Below are 18,255 nucleotides of genomic sequence, written 5' to 3'. Positions count from 1 at the left end.
CAAATGGTCAAAGGTCTACCTAAAATCAACTTTTCTAAGGGTAAATGTTCATCAGATTCAATGGATATGCATCTAGAGGGAAAGTTACAAAGAGGGAAGTCTTCTAGAGCAACAAGTGTTCTTCAAATGTTTCACATGGTATTAGCAGGTCCTTTTGCATTCAGCCACGGTCGCTACATACTCACTTTTGTTGATGACTTTTCAAGGTTCACTTGGGTCTACTTTCTACATAGTAAGAATGAAGTTTTGGACGCATTTCTAGACTTCAAGGCTCATGTAGAACAAATATCCAACAAGGCCATCAAAGTACTCCGAATGGACAATGGAAACATGGATGTGAACAGAAGACTTAAGGAATTTTGCAGACATGAGGGAATTGATCTTCATACTTCTTCAACATTCAGTCCACACAAGGCAGATATTGCAGCATTGAGGATTAGAACTCTTAAGTCTATGGCAAGTTGCATGATTCATGCCAAGTCTCTCGATCCATCATTAGAAGTCGAAGCAATCTCCAGTGCCACTCACATTCTTAATCGTTCTCCTCATCCAGCCTTAGATGGCAAAACTCCTTTTGAGGCATGGTGCGGTAGAAAACCTATTGTGACACACTTCAGAGTCTTCGGTTGTCCTGCATGGGCAAACAGATCTTCCAGGGGATGCAAGGCACAGACATCTCGACCTTGTACCTTCATTGGTTATGAAGACAGTGTGAAGGCATATAGACTTCTAGATCCTGAGACACATCAGATTTTTGTGGAGAAGGATGTATATTTTGAGGAAAGTTATCCGAGCTTGTCCTCTACTCCTCTTCGCAGATCATACACAGTGGAAACTGATAGTGACACCAGCGATAGTGCTTCAACAGGTTCAAACACGTGGGGTTCTATCGACAGTTGCAGTGAGAGGTCACATCAGTCCAGTCCACATGCTTATATTGTCACAGTGAAAGGTCCATCTCAGCATGGCACATCTCATCTTCCAGCTCTAGCTTCATTTGACTTGGGAGACAGACTTGAGGACTTACATCTTCTAATTGATAATGATTCTTCTACAGTTGTTGCGAGGGCTCACTCTGACCCTCATGTCCATTCTCTACATGATCAATCTGAACAAGTTGGCGTGATTGTGGATCCTTATGAACAGCAATTAGTGGAGGTCTCTTTGTTAGTAGAGGAGACAGATGGTTCAGTGGAACAGGTTCAACAGGCATCTTTGTCAGATCTGCATTCGTTCTTTTCAGCACAGTGGGAAGGGGTGAACTTCAGCATTAGTATAGGGATACTTGAGCAGGTTTTAGGGCCAACACACATCTTCTGGACTGTACCTTTGGCATTGTTTCTTCCTAAGGGGAGGAACACCATTATGCATTCTTGGACCAGCTTCTTCATTGGAGCAGCTTTCACCTGTTGGCATTCTTCTTTTGGGGAGGGAGCCTATTTTGTCTCTCTTCCTTCTCTTATTCTCTTTTGTATATACTGGATGTATGTTGTCATGGGGGGGTCTTGATTACTCCATCCATCGATGCATCCTCTTTTATCTCTCTTTTTGGGGGAAGGTTTTTCCCATGAGGTTTTCCCTCTTTCCTCGCTTTATGGGAGATTGCATTTCATTATGTACTTGGGTACCTAACATAAGCTTAAGCGCATTCCCCTAACTTGCACTTAAGGGGGGGTGTTGGTGTAAATACGTACTTTACTATTTACACTTACTTAAGTTTACTTAAGTTAATGCATTATTTAATTATATTGCATTATTTTATTATTTTTATTTATGAGACACTTAGGAGTTTGCACACCTTGTGATTTGTCATGTTGACAATACAGGAGTACGCAACTTTATTTGAGCACATGGTGTCTACAACACTGTTTTTCGTGTCCCACCCTTGTAGGCTTATCCTCTCATCACCGCACTTACTTCCGTGCTTAATGGAGGATAACCCATATCTGGTGGACATGTGCTTGGTTGTATGACACATCATGATGCTAACTTCTATGCATTCTAGAAGCTCTCCTGAGGCCTTTATATTCAGGCACTCCTAGTCTACTCTATGTATGAAGTTATTGAATACATTGTTATTCTGATTAACTCTCTCTCTTTGGTGTACTGTGTGCTTTTGTTTGAGTTCTTAGTTCTTGGGTGAATTTTGCCCTTAGGCAAATTCTTACAATTTTCCATTCCATTTGAAGTGTTGGAAAGCTACGGAAGGGCTGTACCCTTGATGTAGGTTGCATTATGTTTAGAAGCTAAGTTGCCGGTTCTGATTCTAGTATAGATGGGGGATCGAGATTTGAGTTCGAAATTCATCCAATTTTTTTCGGGGTTGGGTTCGGATTCATTTTGGGTTCATCCATACAAAAACATATATTTAAAAAAAAAAGTATGTATGTGTGTGTATATATATGCAACAACAAATAAGTCCATACATCACTATGCTAATAGTAACACAACATAGCAAAATACACAACCATATCTATGTTTCAGTTCAATAGGATATTAATTGCATCATTTTTCCATACATACACCACGGTACACTTGCTTGGTCACATGCATGGAGCATATTTCCATATCAAGGGGACAGTTTGAGAATGAAAGGAATTGTCAAAAGATACGTGCAGTTATCTGAATGTTTTATTTTGCATTGGTTAGAGGATTTCTAACCAGGCTAGATCAAAAGTTGAGATTCAAATTTTAAGGCCCGGATTCAAAGTTATTAAATCTTTTTTAAAGAAATTCCTCTATAATCATAAATTTGGATTTCACCTATTGTCAATTTGGATTTCCTCTATAAGCAAGTGTTCATTTTCATTCACAAATGTATAAATGACATATAGACCATCTTTTTTTGGTCTTTTTAGTGGTCACTTTAGGGTTGGGAAGGATTGAATAGACCAAATTGGGCAAAACAACACTTCAAGAAGTCTACAAAAGTTTTTTGAGACCAAATTCAGCCCAGGTTTGGCCGCTGGGTAGCAAATTCTTCAAAATTCACTGGAAATTCTGCCTTGGTTCCTCTGACAGAATTTGCAGCAAATTCGTAATTTTGCAAGAGAATTTGGGGAGAATATGAGAAGGAGCAGACTTTGCACAGAATCAAACCAGACTTTGAGGGTTGCTGGAAAGAATCTGGTAACTTAGTTTAGAAGTGTAGCAAACATAGGTTTTCTATCAAGATCTTCAAGGTAAATTTTGTTTTCTATTTTTGAATATGATATGGTTTTTTGTTAAATTACTGATTATATAATGCTCCGTGTGATCAAAATATAAACCACATATGCAACTTTAGTACCCATGAGAACTACTACAAAGCTTATTTCCTTCTGTAATTACAAAAAATTAAATGAAATTGGCTGAAAGTGGAAAGCATAGATCGGAAGATTAAAAGATGAACGAATTTAGAGATTTTTTGGGAGATTCAGAAGTATAGAACAACTGTTGGAAACATAGAATATTCAGTGGTTAATTCTTCTTTATTCACATTAGTACCAGAACATATACTTGTGAGTGGCATTTAGTTTGTACGGGGAATCCCTGGAAACACTTCCTATTGCATTTTGAAGTAAACATTCATTAAATCTTGATGCTTGATTTTTTTGCTTTCCTCTCTCTAAAGCTGAATGTATTTGAGATTTTGTTTAATGTCTTCATGATGAAACCTTAAAAAATGTAGAATAGAATGTATATAACCAAACATTTTTCAGTTAGAATGATGTAGTTGCTCTCACTATGGAGATTTTATAACCTCAGTTATATGTTTGTGTTCAACCATACAATGTGTCTCTTTGATTAGTTTTGTGCATTAGCTGGAAAGACACAATGGCTTATGTACATCTCTTGTGGGTTTTGAAATATACTCACATAGTCAAAGTTTTCTTAGTGCATGCACTTGTTTTAGTGTTTCCGGTTAGTCGTTTTATTGATTGTAATGCTTTCATCTTTAAAAAAAGTTATGTCATTTCCGTTTTCTTAATTGAGCGTCAATAGAATTATTTAGAGCTGTCTAGTTTACAAACTTTTTTAATTATCCATTGCTGTTGTTGCCTCAAATGAATAATTCGTTGCTTTTGTATGATTGAATTGCAGATCTCAGACACCACCACCATCATTTCTCTCTCAAAGTCGAGCATTGACATCATGCATTTTCCTGTCCTATCCCAGCTGTTACTCCACTTTAGGTTGGGAAATGACATACATGGATTTTTAAACAGTATCAAACAGCCCAGCAGTAGTATTAATTTAAGAATTAGATATTTCTGGATTTTTTTTCTGCTTTCCCTTGGGTTGTTGTTTGTCCTTCACTTCTTTGCTTAATGAAATGTATGTTATATTTTTTACCAAGCAGCATTTCATGTTGCATTAGCATGCACTATAAATGGGAGTTTGCTGACTCATTGTAACCTCCTCCCTAGTATGTCTCAGAAATTTGCTTCTCCACTAACACGACTTTAAGGAAACACCATATTGTTTTTCCTCTTAACCATGCATGCTTTTTATAAAATAACTTATTTACAACATTGTGAAGTTTAAAAGAAAATGAAAAATCCCATTTTTTTTCATTTAGAGGTCTAAGTGTCTAACCAGACCATCTTGCAATGAACAGGGATGCAAAGGCGACGTTTTATTAGCCTGAAGGCTAACTTTTGGGACTCAATTAAATCTGGGTGAGAATTTTTTTTTGAGGAATCAAATGAGATATTTTCTAGATACTTTTCGTCATTAGTCTGTTGCCATATAGATCTAAGTTTGGAAGCATGAATATGTAATCAAACAACTTTTGTATCAAACACATTGACCACATTAGTTAATTGATGGCATGGACTAGTTTCAGAAGATCCCATAGACTTCAGAATTAAATTGTACTTATCCTAGCATCATCTTACAAGATAAACTGTTTTGGTATATATACTCCATAGACAAGGAACAGAATGAAGCTAATCATTACATGCATTTGTTTTGATAGATCTTATATCTGTATTTAGGATATAACATACACATAAAAAAGTGAATTTTTCCTCTCCACGTAACCGGAGAAAGTTTTCCCTGTTTAAACTAGTCAGAAGTTAAAGATAGCATTTTTGTTTATGGCGCATATATTGCTCCTTGCAAGCATTATACAGTTGTATTTTAATGCAGTGTATATAGATCAAAGTTCTATCAGATGCGCGGACTGGTGGACACTATGAGCTTAAAGGGTATTTTCAGGACTGATATAAAACCAACAAAGTATTGATGTAGAGCATAGGCGAGTGTCATAGAAGCTGGTTGCTTTATCAGCTCCTGAGATTAGCAATTTGATAAATGTATCTTTTACTCATGTACAATATCCATGTAATCATGGATTGTTGTTAGTTTCAGAACCAAAACAAATGATGGGGATACATTTAAGTCAGTTGAATTTCATATCTACAGTGAATTATTTGTGTGAACTCTGGTATCTAAAAAGTCTTCTTTTTCATGGTCTGTATTGTTTAGCCCTTTTTATCGTTGATCAGATTGTGGTGAGGTTTATGAACATTTTTTTGGTTTTAACCTGTCAGATATGATGATCTCCCATTTCTGTCTACGTAAGCACACAAACATCACAGCTACAAGACCTTGACCGAGTTAGCTGATTTTTGACTCAAACTCAAACTCAGATTCAGCACTCAAACTTGGCTAAGAATTGGCAAATTGGGAAAATAGATGAATTAAAATATAGCGACTTTTTAGGATTTAATGTTTTTAACTTTTAACCATGCATCCTTCAACAGATAAACTTTAGAAATGTAATAGACTAATCAAATAGAATATGCTTTGACCAACATACACAAGTATACATGGATCATGAGTACAGAAACAGATTTTAGCTGAAGAAAACATCATTTTTCAAATATATAAAAGTTGTTGAGTGCATGTAAAACTCATGAACTATGAAATCCGTGGCATCAAAATAAAATATACAAAAAATCTAATTATGGCTTAGAGGAGTTTGCACAACTTGTCTCAACATTTGTAGTTGTATGGAAAGTTTTGCATGAGCATCTAAAATAGGTTCTTGCACTAATGCAACCATAATATCTGTATATATCTCAGTGACACCAAGAATTGAGGGATCTGCATGTGCTTTATTCCCCTTTTCTCTGGCTGTTATCTTTGCTTCTAGATCTATTTTTCAACCCATGCAAGGTCCTCTCTAAACTTGAGATCATGAACATTGGTGGTTATAATATCCTACCCGGATATTCTTCCCAATTTTTACCACAATAATTTTCAGAATATAAGCAGATAAATTATGCAATCCAACAATTTAAACTAGTAAATGCACATAGAAATTACTCAAAAATGTTATTTCACTATAATATTCAACAAAACAATAACAATGCAATTGTAAAAATAGTGATAACAATCAGATTGGATAACTAGAAATGAACCTGAAATGCAACTGTGAACTCCGTCGTGAATACACTACAAAAGATGAAACGGGGCTATGTCCAATCCATCAAAGAAGAACCTGAGGATTTGCGTCCTTAGATCCTGAATAGAAGCTGAAACTTCCTTAATTTCTCCAAGAGAAATCTCAAACCAAGACCAATAGCCTAGTATGTTCAAATGAAACCATCTCTCCTCCTTTTATTGTCCAATCCCATGACTCTTCAGCTTCTTCTACCCTGTCTCCTTGTCATATTGCCATTTCGTCTCTTATTAATGCCCTTCTAATATTAAATTGACTCTTTTATTATTTTGCATTAATCTCTCATAAGCCAAATCAAATATTTCATAAATCTAACTTCAATTTTTCTAATGTCCCAAAAAAGCGGGCATTACAGTGCTTCCGCCTTTAGATTGCTTGTCCTCAAGCAATTATGAATCCTATAATTATCCTGGATGTAATGTTCCATTCTTGCAACTACTTTCAGATAATCGTTTCTCCTGCACAATGGAACAAGTATGGTGTTCTGAAGGGTATTATGGCTAGGTGTTTTGACTGAAGTACGGGCCAAATGAGAGGCCATATGGTACAAACTGTACGGTATAGTGTGGGGCTACAAGTTTGTCGTACAGAGATGTGGGAGAGTGAGGTGTGGTGAACAGCTTTGGCTGTACAGTGACCAAGGAGGCCGTACGGTGTGAATGCTAGAAAGGGCCATGCAATGTATGATGTCCAACAAGAAGCTGTACCGTTGGCCGTACAATGTGGAGTTAAGCAACAGTATGGTATAACGATCAATACTAGCCATATGGTAGTAGGAAGGTAAAGGCCCAATGGCCGTACAGTGATGGAATGAGGGAGTTGGGACGTTGGCTATACAATAGGGCAATGCAGCTACACGGAAAGATGAACTTTGTGTCGAGAGAAGTGGATGGTGTATAGGTAGAGAGGAAGTGCTCAGACATGCAATAACACAGAGACCCAAATTCATAAGATAGAATCAAACAAAATGGAGATTAGAACACAAAAAACCTTCAATTAGATTTGCCAAAAGAGGGTGCTCTGACTTGCTAGATCTGAGCAAAGTATTATAGGCGACAGAATAGGGTGAGGGTTGAATCCCACTGAAATCGGAAAATAGCCAAGTAGGGAAGATCTTTCACTTCTGAAATGACGAACGACAGAGAATCCCAACGGGAATTCGTAGTACAAAGAAATAATCCAAATTACATACCTAAAGACTACCTACACGGTGTGCTTAAATACCTGTCGGGGAAAACTTTCTGAGGGTGTCCAAAGATAGCCGATGACAACACAAACTACGGAAACAAAACAAAAATGGGTCTGAGATATATTACATCAATCGGCCCATCAACAATATGATTAATAATCTATTTTATGATGGGGATATTACATTGGGATCCCATATAAATCTGGTAGAAGCTCTACAACCCAATCTGGAAGTAGTGAGATAATATCCTCTCATATTGTGAAGCAAGGGGTACAAGTGTAACTCATCTATCCATAGAATATATGGATCTCGTGTCAACCTGAGAATCACTGCTACACTTGTCTGCTGCCCTACTCTGATTAAAACTGCTCCAGACCCAAAATTTTGTAGCAACTCTTCATAAACCTCAAAACCTAAAGTACTCATCCTATCAACTTCTGGATCCCCAACCAGTTTATGCATCCAATCTTGGGAATAGATGTGCAGTCTCCTACAATCATCTCTGGATTAGTCTTGTGACCAAGTCTCAACAGCAGTGTGTACACCTTGGTCCCAAATCCTCCAATCAATCTCATCTTCGTCATGTAAATCGATAGTATCTTCATCATCCGGTTCAAAAAGTGGGTCATCAAATTTTCAGTCAGCATCTACCTCAAACAAGGAATTAAGTACCAACTGAATGTGATCCAACATTTTGTTGCTTTTTTAGGGCAGCTATCCAACTCATAGATATATTGAATGCTATCCAATTCCTTAATCACTTCTTGGAAAAAATCATGCCTTTCTTTGTCCTCTTGTTCCTTGGATTGAATGGTGAGAACAATCAGATTTTCTATTTCATGAAGGGTGACTCATGTACTATTCAAGGCCTCCCAAGCATCCTTAAGCTCCCTCTTGAGCTTATTAATCTCATCCTCTTTGTTCCTTAATTCATCAGCATCATTTTCAGCAACCTTTACGATGTAATCCCTGTCTGAAAGTAGGCATAAATAATCCAATTTTAAAGAGTCTAAGGCTACTTTAATTCCCTGTAAATCAGCAACATAAGAATCTGCTTCCATTCCCACTTGCCCTTGTTTACCGTACAGGTAAAGAAAATGAACACATACAGACAATGAACACGAACAGCAGAATTATATTCGCAATAGTAGATGAATGATGATTTACAATGATCCCAGACGGGTTATAAATATTATCGCCGAACCTTCCCGAAGGAGTCCGTCGGCCACAATTATTCTATCCGCTACAAATTATTTACCGCCGGACCGTCGGCTACAGAATATCGAAACACCGCCGGACCGTCGGCTACAGAATACAGAAACACTGCCGGACCATCGGCTACTGAATACAGAAACACCGCCGGACCGTCGGCTACAGAATACAAAATACTGCCGGAACCATCCAGTCGGCTAACAGCCCTTTTTACATTTGTGCCTTCATGTGAAGATCATCAACAATCCCGTGAGTCTCATCATAGCTCACTAAGGCTGCAACAATCATTTCTTGCAGCAATCATTTCAGTGACTTTCAACTGTTCCTTCAAGATTGCTTCTCATCATTGTCATTATAAAGAGCATTTTCTGATTGGTCATCCAAAAAACCCTTATCATCCTTGAATGCCATCTTTTTTTGGTCTTCTAAATTACTACCATGTATAAGTGAAGTGCTGATATAAGAAACACATGATTCATCATATGTCTCAAATTCCCTGTTTGATTGATTTGTGTGTAAAGGCAAGGGTGTTTCTATGTCATTAAACAATTCCTTGTGAGATGAAGTTTGGTAAACCTCTTTAGAAATACCCAACATGATAAGTAGGAGATGATTTCCATAGCTAGTCAAATTGTGATGTGAATATCTGGATTTAACTGTGTGATTTTGAGTCAAACTTGATGACTCATGTTTCATGAGTAGTGATTCAACATGAATCCATCTCTCATGAGAATAAATGGAACACTTGGCACTCATTGGATCTAGGTGATGCTCACAGGGGTGAAGCACCGGGACTTCCCGGGAGGTCACCCATCCCAGTACTACTCCAGCCTGAGCGCGCTTAACTACGGAGTTTCCTTCACAGTTAAACCCAAAACTTGCAACCCCATTTGCAAAACCTTCACCAAGTGTTGTGCCTTATGAACCATTCATTAGAAAGCCCCTTAAGCTCATCTATTGATAAGTAGGAGATGATTTCCACAACTAGTCAAATTGTGATGTGAATATTAGGATTTAACTGTGTGATTTTCAGTCAAACTTGATGACTCATGTTTCATGAGTAGTGATTCAACATGAATCCATCTCTCATGAGAATAAATGGAACACTTGGCACTCATTGGAGATGGATTCATTTATTCTCATGAGAGATGGATTCATGTTGAATCACTACTCATGAAACATGAGTCATCAAGTTTGACTCAAAATCACACAGTTAAATCCTGATATTCACATCACAATTTGACTAGCTGTGGAAATCATCTCCTACTTATCAATTGATGAGCTTAAGGGGCTTTCTAATGAATGGTTCATAAGGCACAACACTTGGTGAAGGTTTTGCAAATGGGGTTGCAAGCTTTGGGTTAAACTGTAGAGGAAACTCCGTAGTTAAGTGCGCTCAGGTTGGAGTAGTACTGGGATGGGTGACCTCCCGGGAAGTCCCGGTGCTTCACCCCTGTGAGCATCACCTAGATCCAATGAGTGCCAAGTGTTCCATTTATTCTCATGAGAGATGGATTCATGTTGAATCACTACTCATGAAACATGAGTCATCAAGTTTGACTCAAAATCACATAGTTAAATCCTGATATTCACATGACAATTTGACTAGCTGTGGAAATCATCTCCTACTTATCAATTGATGAGCTTAAGGGGCTTTCTAATGAATGGTTCATAAGGCACAACACTTGGTGAAGGTTTTGCAAATGGGGTTGCAAGCTTTGAGTTTAACTGTGGAGGAAACTCCGTAGTTAAGCGCGCTCAGGCTGGAGTAGTACTGGGATGGGTGACCTCCCGGGAAGTCCTGGTGCTTCACCCCTGTGAGCATCACCTAGATCCAATGAGTGCCAAGTGTTCCATTTATTCTCATGAGAGATGGATTCATGTTGAATCACTACTCATGAAACATGAGTCATCAAGTTTGACTCAAAATCACACAGTTAAATCCTGATATTCACATCACAATTTGACTAGTTGTGGAAATCATCTCCTACTTATCAATTGATGAGCTTAAGGGGCTTTCTAATGAATGGTTCATAAGGCACAACACTTGGTGAAGGTTTTGCAAGCTTTGGGTTTAACTATGGAGGAAACTCCGTAGTTAAGCGCGCTCAGGCTGGAGTAGTACTGGGATGGGTGACCTCCCGGGAAGTCCCGGTGCTTCACCCCTGTGAGCATCACCTAGATCCAATGAGTGCCAAGTGTTCCATTTATTCTCATGAGAGATGGATTCATGTTGAATCACTACTCATGAAACATGAGTCATCAAGTTTGACTCAAAATCACACAGTTAAATCCTGATATTCACATCACAATACCCAACATGCTCTCACATTGAGGTAGATCATCCTCTTCAAGATGCTTGTCTATAACCACCTCCAAGTCACCAATATAGAGAGTTGTATAACTGATACTTATTTTGTAGGGAGAAAGCTGTGAGATTTTTATCTTCTTCATTGCTGGCCTTAATTTCGTTGTTTGCCTTAACTTCATTATGATCCTTACAAATGTGATTAGGTGTCCAAGTTTGCTGGCATGTAAAACAAATCTGTTCTCATCGCATTTGGTTTTTGCTTATTTTTGGAGATCTTGTAACTTGTATGCCTACTAAAATTAGCTCGTCTTCAGTCATAAAGCCCTTGAACCTTTCAGTTTTATGCTCAATCAATCTTCTAGAGAATTCATATGCAGCTGGTGATACAATATGTTTCTTCCTCCGTCAACAATTCAAATTGCAACTTCTTGCGGATTGCATTGTTTTCTTCAAGGATTAAGGACATAATAGTGTGCATGCAAGCCTTCACATTATCTGAATGATGCTTCCTGATTTCAACAAGGAAACATTGAAACATGTGAAAAATAAGACCAATACATTCAAGATCCAACATAATAACGAATGGTCTAGCCTTTGCCATGATTTCTAGAATCTTAGCCCTCTTCCCAAAGGTGGGGGATTTGAAATCATATAATCCATGTAGGCTCTCTACAATTAATTGTAGGATCCTTCTTAGTCTGTCATCATTATAAGGTGCTACAGCTGTTATCGTTTAATCTCACTATGGCATGAAGTAACTGCAATTCTGATATCTTCACTAAGATTTTCCAATAACACATGTTGAACCGAAGCAAGCGTTGAAGGCTGCAAGTCCCAATTAAGAAGTCTCCAATCTGCCTTGTCTACTTTGGACAGACATTTTTCCAATTCTTCCAACATAGGAAGAAGTGCATCCACTGACTTCAAGGATTCCAATTGCCAAGCCCATTATGTACAACTAGTTACCCACATCCTGTTCTTTCTGCAAGTTCCTTCTTTACTATTAAATGTATCTTTAAATTCTTTAGAAAAGAAATTAATTTTCAAATCTGTCATTGCCATCATTTTTTTCTTCTGGCAACTGATATAATTGCCCGGGTTTGTCTCTTGAATTTCTTCTTCTTTCCCTTTTTCTATTTCCTCCACTTCAATACACAGCTGGTGATTTCAATAAATCAAATGTCTTAAGTTCCGTGATTCTCTGATGTATGCTAAATTCCTTAGTCCAAAGATTTCCCTCTGTACTCTGTCATGTTGCACCGTATTTACTTTGCCTGACACGATTGCTGATGTATAAGATTGCAATGGATTGATGGATGCCTTAATTTTTCTGTTACATAAATTCACAAGTTGTAGTTTCCCTTCGTACTAAAATTTTACCCAACTTTATGGAAAATAACAATCCAATGCTCGTATATCTCTGCACACTCCACTCACTATATGTTCCATCATGTAGAATACTTTCTTCAACGTTCCATACATGACACATTGTAATGTTTTCCAGTGCCATTGACAACCTCATGCCAATAACTGGAAATATTCATGCACTGAGCCTGCTTGCTGGAAATGGCTATTTCAGATTTTGTAGCTGTGCTGTTGCAATCACCAGCACTATAGTACTAGCAGTATGGATTTCCTAGCTCCGTGTAACAGTAAATAGCTCCTTCCCAGATTGATGTGAGTATCAAAAACCACCCAACATTTCCATTATTGACTGCAACACACCATGTGACTGTCATGTCCCAAAATGAACAAACTGTTGAGGGACCTGTATCCCTTTAAAAATCTGTCTCTCCCTTCTATAGTCTGTATGCCAGTATCATGTGAACCAACAGACCATATTGTGCATGTGTAAATTACACCCGCTGACAGAAGTCTCTCTTTCCCTTGGTGATTTCGGTTATCTTGATTGGACAAAATGCAAACACACGAATACTCTCAGCTCATCATCCAACAGTAATATTTAAATCCACCGCTTCAAACTGTTTTCTGTCTCTCTCGTTGACGCTCTGATATATTTCATTTGATTACTCAGTGCCCCCAAAAAATTGCGCAGCCAAGGATCCAGTTCAATGATTATCTCCTTCAGACTTGTTTGCTCCTATTGCTGTCTTCTATCTCTTCATTAAGTTAAATTGTCATCTTCAGACCCTGTCTTTCCTCAATTATAATGCAAAGGTGTCAGTTATGTTAAGGTTGTAGCTTCTATCGGATTGATTTTATCATGAGATACCTTGTTGATGGTAAATCATCTTTAAGATAAATATCTTATATATCTTATATATGTAATATAATATATATAATATATATTATTATATAATAATATATAATATATAATAATATATTACTTATATGCTTAAAGATGAGTTATACATATGGTTATTTATATTATTAATATATTAACTAATGATGATTAACTATAGAGACATGTCTCCTCTTCTCATATTTATGAATCTTCAAATCTGCATTTGGAAGACATCAATCACATTGGCAATGTTAATACATTTGCAGAAAATGATCCATGTTATGTATCTTGGTATCAGAGCACCAGGCTGCAAAATGTAGAAAATAGAATGAGGGAAGATGGAAATAATTAGATATTGCCAATCATGGGCAACGAAGATCATTACAATGACATCCTTCCAGATTGATACAGAGTAGAATATAAAAGATAATTGACACAGAGAGGAGTGCACAATTGGATTATCTGACACAGTTTGACAAATGCAGATGATATCCTTGAAGTGATGTCTGCTAGTGCTAAAAGAATCAAATACATTAACATTTGTTCTTCTTTAATTTATTTGGACTCTACTTGGTTGAGCACTTGCCTTCTTGGCATAAAGATAGTTGCAAACAATCGCATATCAATTTGAGATGACGTCATAGTTGCATGAATAAATACTTGTATCAGAAACAATAACCTATCGATATATTCCACTCCTTGACGTACAAAATATAAGTTTCATAGGATCATATTATCATTATTAGATTCGAGAAAATCAGTAACCAGTATACAAATCAATATAATTAAGGTCTGCAATGATTACAGTGTCCTGGAAGAAAGCGGTTTGAGAATGTGATGATAAATATGCCTATGCTTGGCTAAAATTCAATATGCATTAGTAATTGTCAACTACAAAGTGAAAGAAATTAATAAGTATCTGGTCCACAAGAAGTAAATTACAGACATTGCTAGCATCAACGGACAAAACAGAGAAGACATTCAGATCATAAGACACAACTTTGCATCTCTGTGGTTGTTGTGAAGAAGAGCAAAAATTAAATAAAGAAGAGTGATAAGTGTCGGATATTGTGGGCTTCGATAGATACAAGAATGTACGATAACATATAATATTGCCACCACATACCAGTTGTAATGGAAATTGGGTGTCAACTCGAATAGACCACGAAGAAATAAGGAAATTATTTAAACAAATCAAGCTATGGGCAATTCTGTGAATTTGACCCACTCATATATGTAAAATCAATTAACTGCCACCATGGCAAGTATATGAGATCAAGAAGAAAAAAAAAATGAAATGGGGAGCAAACAATAAAAGAAATAGTAAGTTTGAAACAAAGAAACTGCCGCTTATGCAACGAATGGTTGGTGGGACCCACCATTCGTGAATGGAGAAATATCAATATAGAAATCAATACAAGCGAAAAGGATATAACTAAATTGTATTTAGAGGAAATATGGTCATGATCATTGATTGTGATGATACATGAAAGAGACATACATGATTAAGGTTTGAATACCGTCAAAGACAAGTATGAACATAAACGGATAAAAATATGCAACTCGTTAATGCATGAGTCGATACTTGGAACATGAGTAGAGTGGTGTATTACATGGGCACACTCTAATTCAAATTACCAAGAACACCTACTTGGATATTGCTTTGGTCATGTAAGGAAATGATTGATCTTCTAGAGGTAAGTTGTAATATTTCCTTATTCATTCTAAAACTTTGGAATATGATATTCTAAATAGTTAAGACAATATAGGTTGATAAATACTTTCTAAATAATGAGAAGTAATGTAATCTTGCCCCAATATTCCAAGTTAATAAAGTTGATGATACATATGGTTTACTATATGAGATGTTATGTAAAAGTCTTAAGCCGGATGCTTTTAGAGGTTTGGAATAGAATGGAGGGCATAGTTGTTTCTTTATTTTTTTGTGACAACTTATACTTCATTCTATGGTGGTAACAATCATGTTAGTACAAATATATGCTATCACAGATGGATTACAGGTTCACTCTTAAGGAAAATTAGAAGAAATGTTCTAATTCTTTAAAATGGAATGAGTGGGAATTTTACATTGTTGGGGGGATAACAATAACCAATGTTCCATTCCCACTTAAACCATCTTTAAAGGAGAGATGTTAGGGAAGGGACATTATTAGAGTTTCAAATTTGAATCATCATTTGATTTGATGCATATGGGCCTTCAACAAGGAAGTTGATGTATAGATAAGTAATTATTATTCTCAAGTATCACATATATCTACTCATTATAGTCTCTCTTATTTGTAATTCTATACATACTATATGAGTTATTTTCCTTGATCTTTTCCTTTGTATTTGAGGATGTTTTTACAGGAAAAGAAAGTTGGTACTTCATACATGCTACTAGATATTGTGAAGACTTAATCTAATGATAGGAGTTCCAAAGACCCTGGTGATCAAGATTGATAAAGTGAGGCTCTTGAAGTAAACATCTTTGATGATTGAGATTATGAGATCCTTCTTCATTAAGAGGGAGTATGCCACTTTTTCTAAGGCAACGTAGGAGCTTAGAAGATTGATACTCAGAGGGAGTATAGAAATACATGTGTGTGACTACATGATGTTGATGGGCCTACTCCTATGTATATCATGAGGAAGTGATGACTTATCACCAAAAAATAAAAAATTGATATCAGATTAAGAGTGAGTCTGACAAGAATCCTTGGGGAAAGAGAGCCTCTAAGGGAGTAACTAGAGGACCTGACTTCCTAGGATCATTGTTCAGAGGGAGAATTTTGAGGTGCAACCCTTTGTGCATGATATCTTCTCTATCAAGAGAAGTTATAAGTAAAATTTATTGTAATGTATTCTTCTTTATGAGATAGAATTGAGGTGAAAACCTTTGTACCATCCTCTGGCTGGGTTCATGGTGGGTACTATTTCACATAAGATATGTAATCAAAGGTGACGATCTTTCATTGACATATATAAATAGAAGGTAACCATTATAAGATGACGATTTTTCATTGACATATATAAATAGAAGGTAACCATTATAAGATGATGATTTTATAAATGGTAGACCTATTATCAGGATAGACTTAATTAAATTGTTGTCCCAGAGTGCTGGAAATCATGATATCAAATAGACAGAAGGTAACCATTATAAGGCAACGATCTTATAAATGGTAGACCTATTATCATGGTTCTTTGGGTTAGATTTTGCTAAACACCATGATAACCAACTTGTTATGGTTCTTTGGGTTGGATCTTGCTGGACACCATATAGACCACACTTAAGGTGGTGTTTTTAAAGTTATGGAAATTGCTTCAATTGTGTGTTATGAAAGATGAGAAATTTAGCCTCATAGTGAATTGGATATCATACTGAAATGATATCTCTTCTTGTTCTTGAGAGCATAATGTGTTCTGTAAATCCTCCCTAGCTAAGAGGGAGTGTTAAGGTTGTAGCTTTTGTCAGATTGATTTTATCATGAGATACCTTGTTAATCGTAAATCATCTTTAAGATAAATATCTTATATATATTATATATGTAATATAATATATATTATATATATTATAATAAAATATTATATATTATTATATAATAATATAATAATATATTACATATATGTGTAAAGATGAGTTATACATATGGTTATTTATATTATTAATATATTAACTAATAATGATAAACTATAGAGACATGTCTCTTCATGAGACATGTCTCCTCCTCTCATATTAATGAGTCTTCAAATCTGCATTTGGAAGACATCAATCACATTGGCAATGTTAGGGCATTTGTAGAAAACGATATATGTTTTTTATCAAGTTATACCTGTTTCATCTGACTAATATTTTGTTGTGCTGGTCAATACTTCCGTTCAAGAACAACTATGATTTTAAAGGATACAATACAGTTGTCTGCAGCTTAGCATGCCAATACAGAGAATTGTTTAATTCCAAACAGCTAGAATGTAATAGTCCACACTAGAAATTTCCTCTAGTGATGTAGATTGTTTCACAACTCTTGTCGTCTAACGCTAAGTCACTTGAATGATAAGTAATTAGCAAGATAAAACGGTTTCCGTCTTACGAGTGTGGTAGGTTTGCCATAATTGCAGATGGTTGTCGAATTGCTCCAATAGTGATGATGAGTGCATTCCCCAAGATAATTGGACTTTAAACATGAAATGACGGAAATTGTTACTTTTCAATCTCTCAATGGCTGGAAGATAACCTAATGCACTACACTATCGATTCAGTAGGCTAGTCCCAATTTTGCTTGAAACGTAGCTAGAAGATGAGTTCACTTCCAAAAATCTAGCTAATAGTACTCGTGACTCTAATAAGATTTAACATAGGCTTTCATTTCTTCATTGGGTTTATTGCTCCCAAACCCACTCGACAAAGTACTTCAACTCACCATGTTCAACTTTATAGTGTGAAATAAACTACAAAAATTCACAGGTTATGTGACAATCTTAAACAACTGCGTAGATGAGAAGATGAACCATTTTTATGTGGAAGACTATTGTAGACCATCCAAATTATTTCTCTTGTTAATAAATTTGTGTCCCATATTTTTTGAAAGTTCCAAGAGTAATGCCTAGCAAAACTCTACAATTAAATGAAAGATGCCATGTTACATTCGCAAAAAATTAGTCTTCGACCCAAAATTGCCCTTTGATACAGCTGGCAACTCCAAATTCTTCTGAATATCTCACCATAGTAATGATATTATTCTTCCTTCATGCAATGACAAACAAGGACTCCAGGTGATAAGCAAACAATATGAATTTTGCTAGTATTTTCATATATAAATAAGCCTTCGATGGAAACTTACATA

The 18,255-nt window shown here is 36.4% G+C and overlaps 1 protein-coding gene across 3 annotated transcripts in view; it reads left to right on the top strand.

Annotated features, from left to right (window-relative positions):
- NSI (nuclear shuttle interacting) overlaps positions 1–18,255 on the top strand; it is a 166,523-nt gene that overhangs the window by 56,575 nt on the left and 91,693 nt on the right. For all 3 annotated transcript variants that reach the window (XM_089830969.1, XM_089830970.1, XM_089830971.1), the window contains exons 2-3: positions 4,084–4,175; positions 4,601–4,661. In XM_089830969.1, coding sequence (XP_089687095.1) covers positions 4,084–4,175; positions 4,601–4,661 — 153 coding nt within the window. The remainder of the gene's footprint in view (positions 1–4,083; positions 4,176–4,600; positions 4,662–18,255) is intronic.

This window comes from Cupressus sempervirens, chromosome 5 (assembly GCF_028749045.1).
Source record: "Cupressus sempervirens isolate cs-2001-9-10 chromosome 5, ASM2874904v1, whole genome shotgun sequence".
Classification (NCBI taxonomy): domain Eukaryota; kingdom Viridiplantae; phylum Streptophyta; class Pinopsida; order Cupressales; family Cupressaceae; genus Cupressus; species Cupressus sempervirens.
This window is presented reverse-complemented; position numbering and strand designations above follow the sequence as displayed.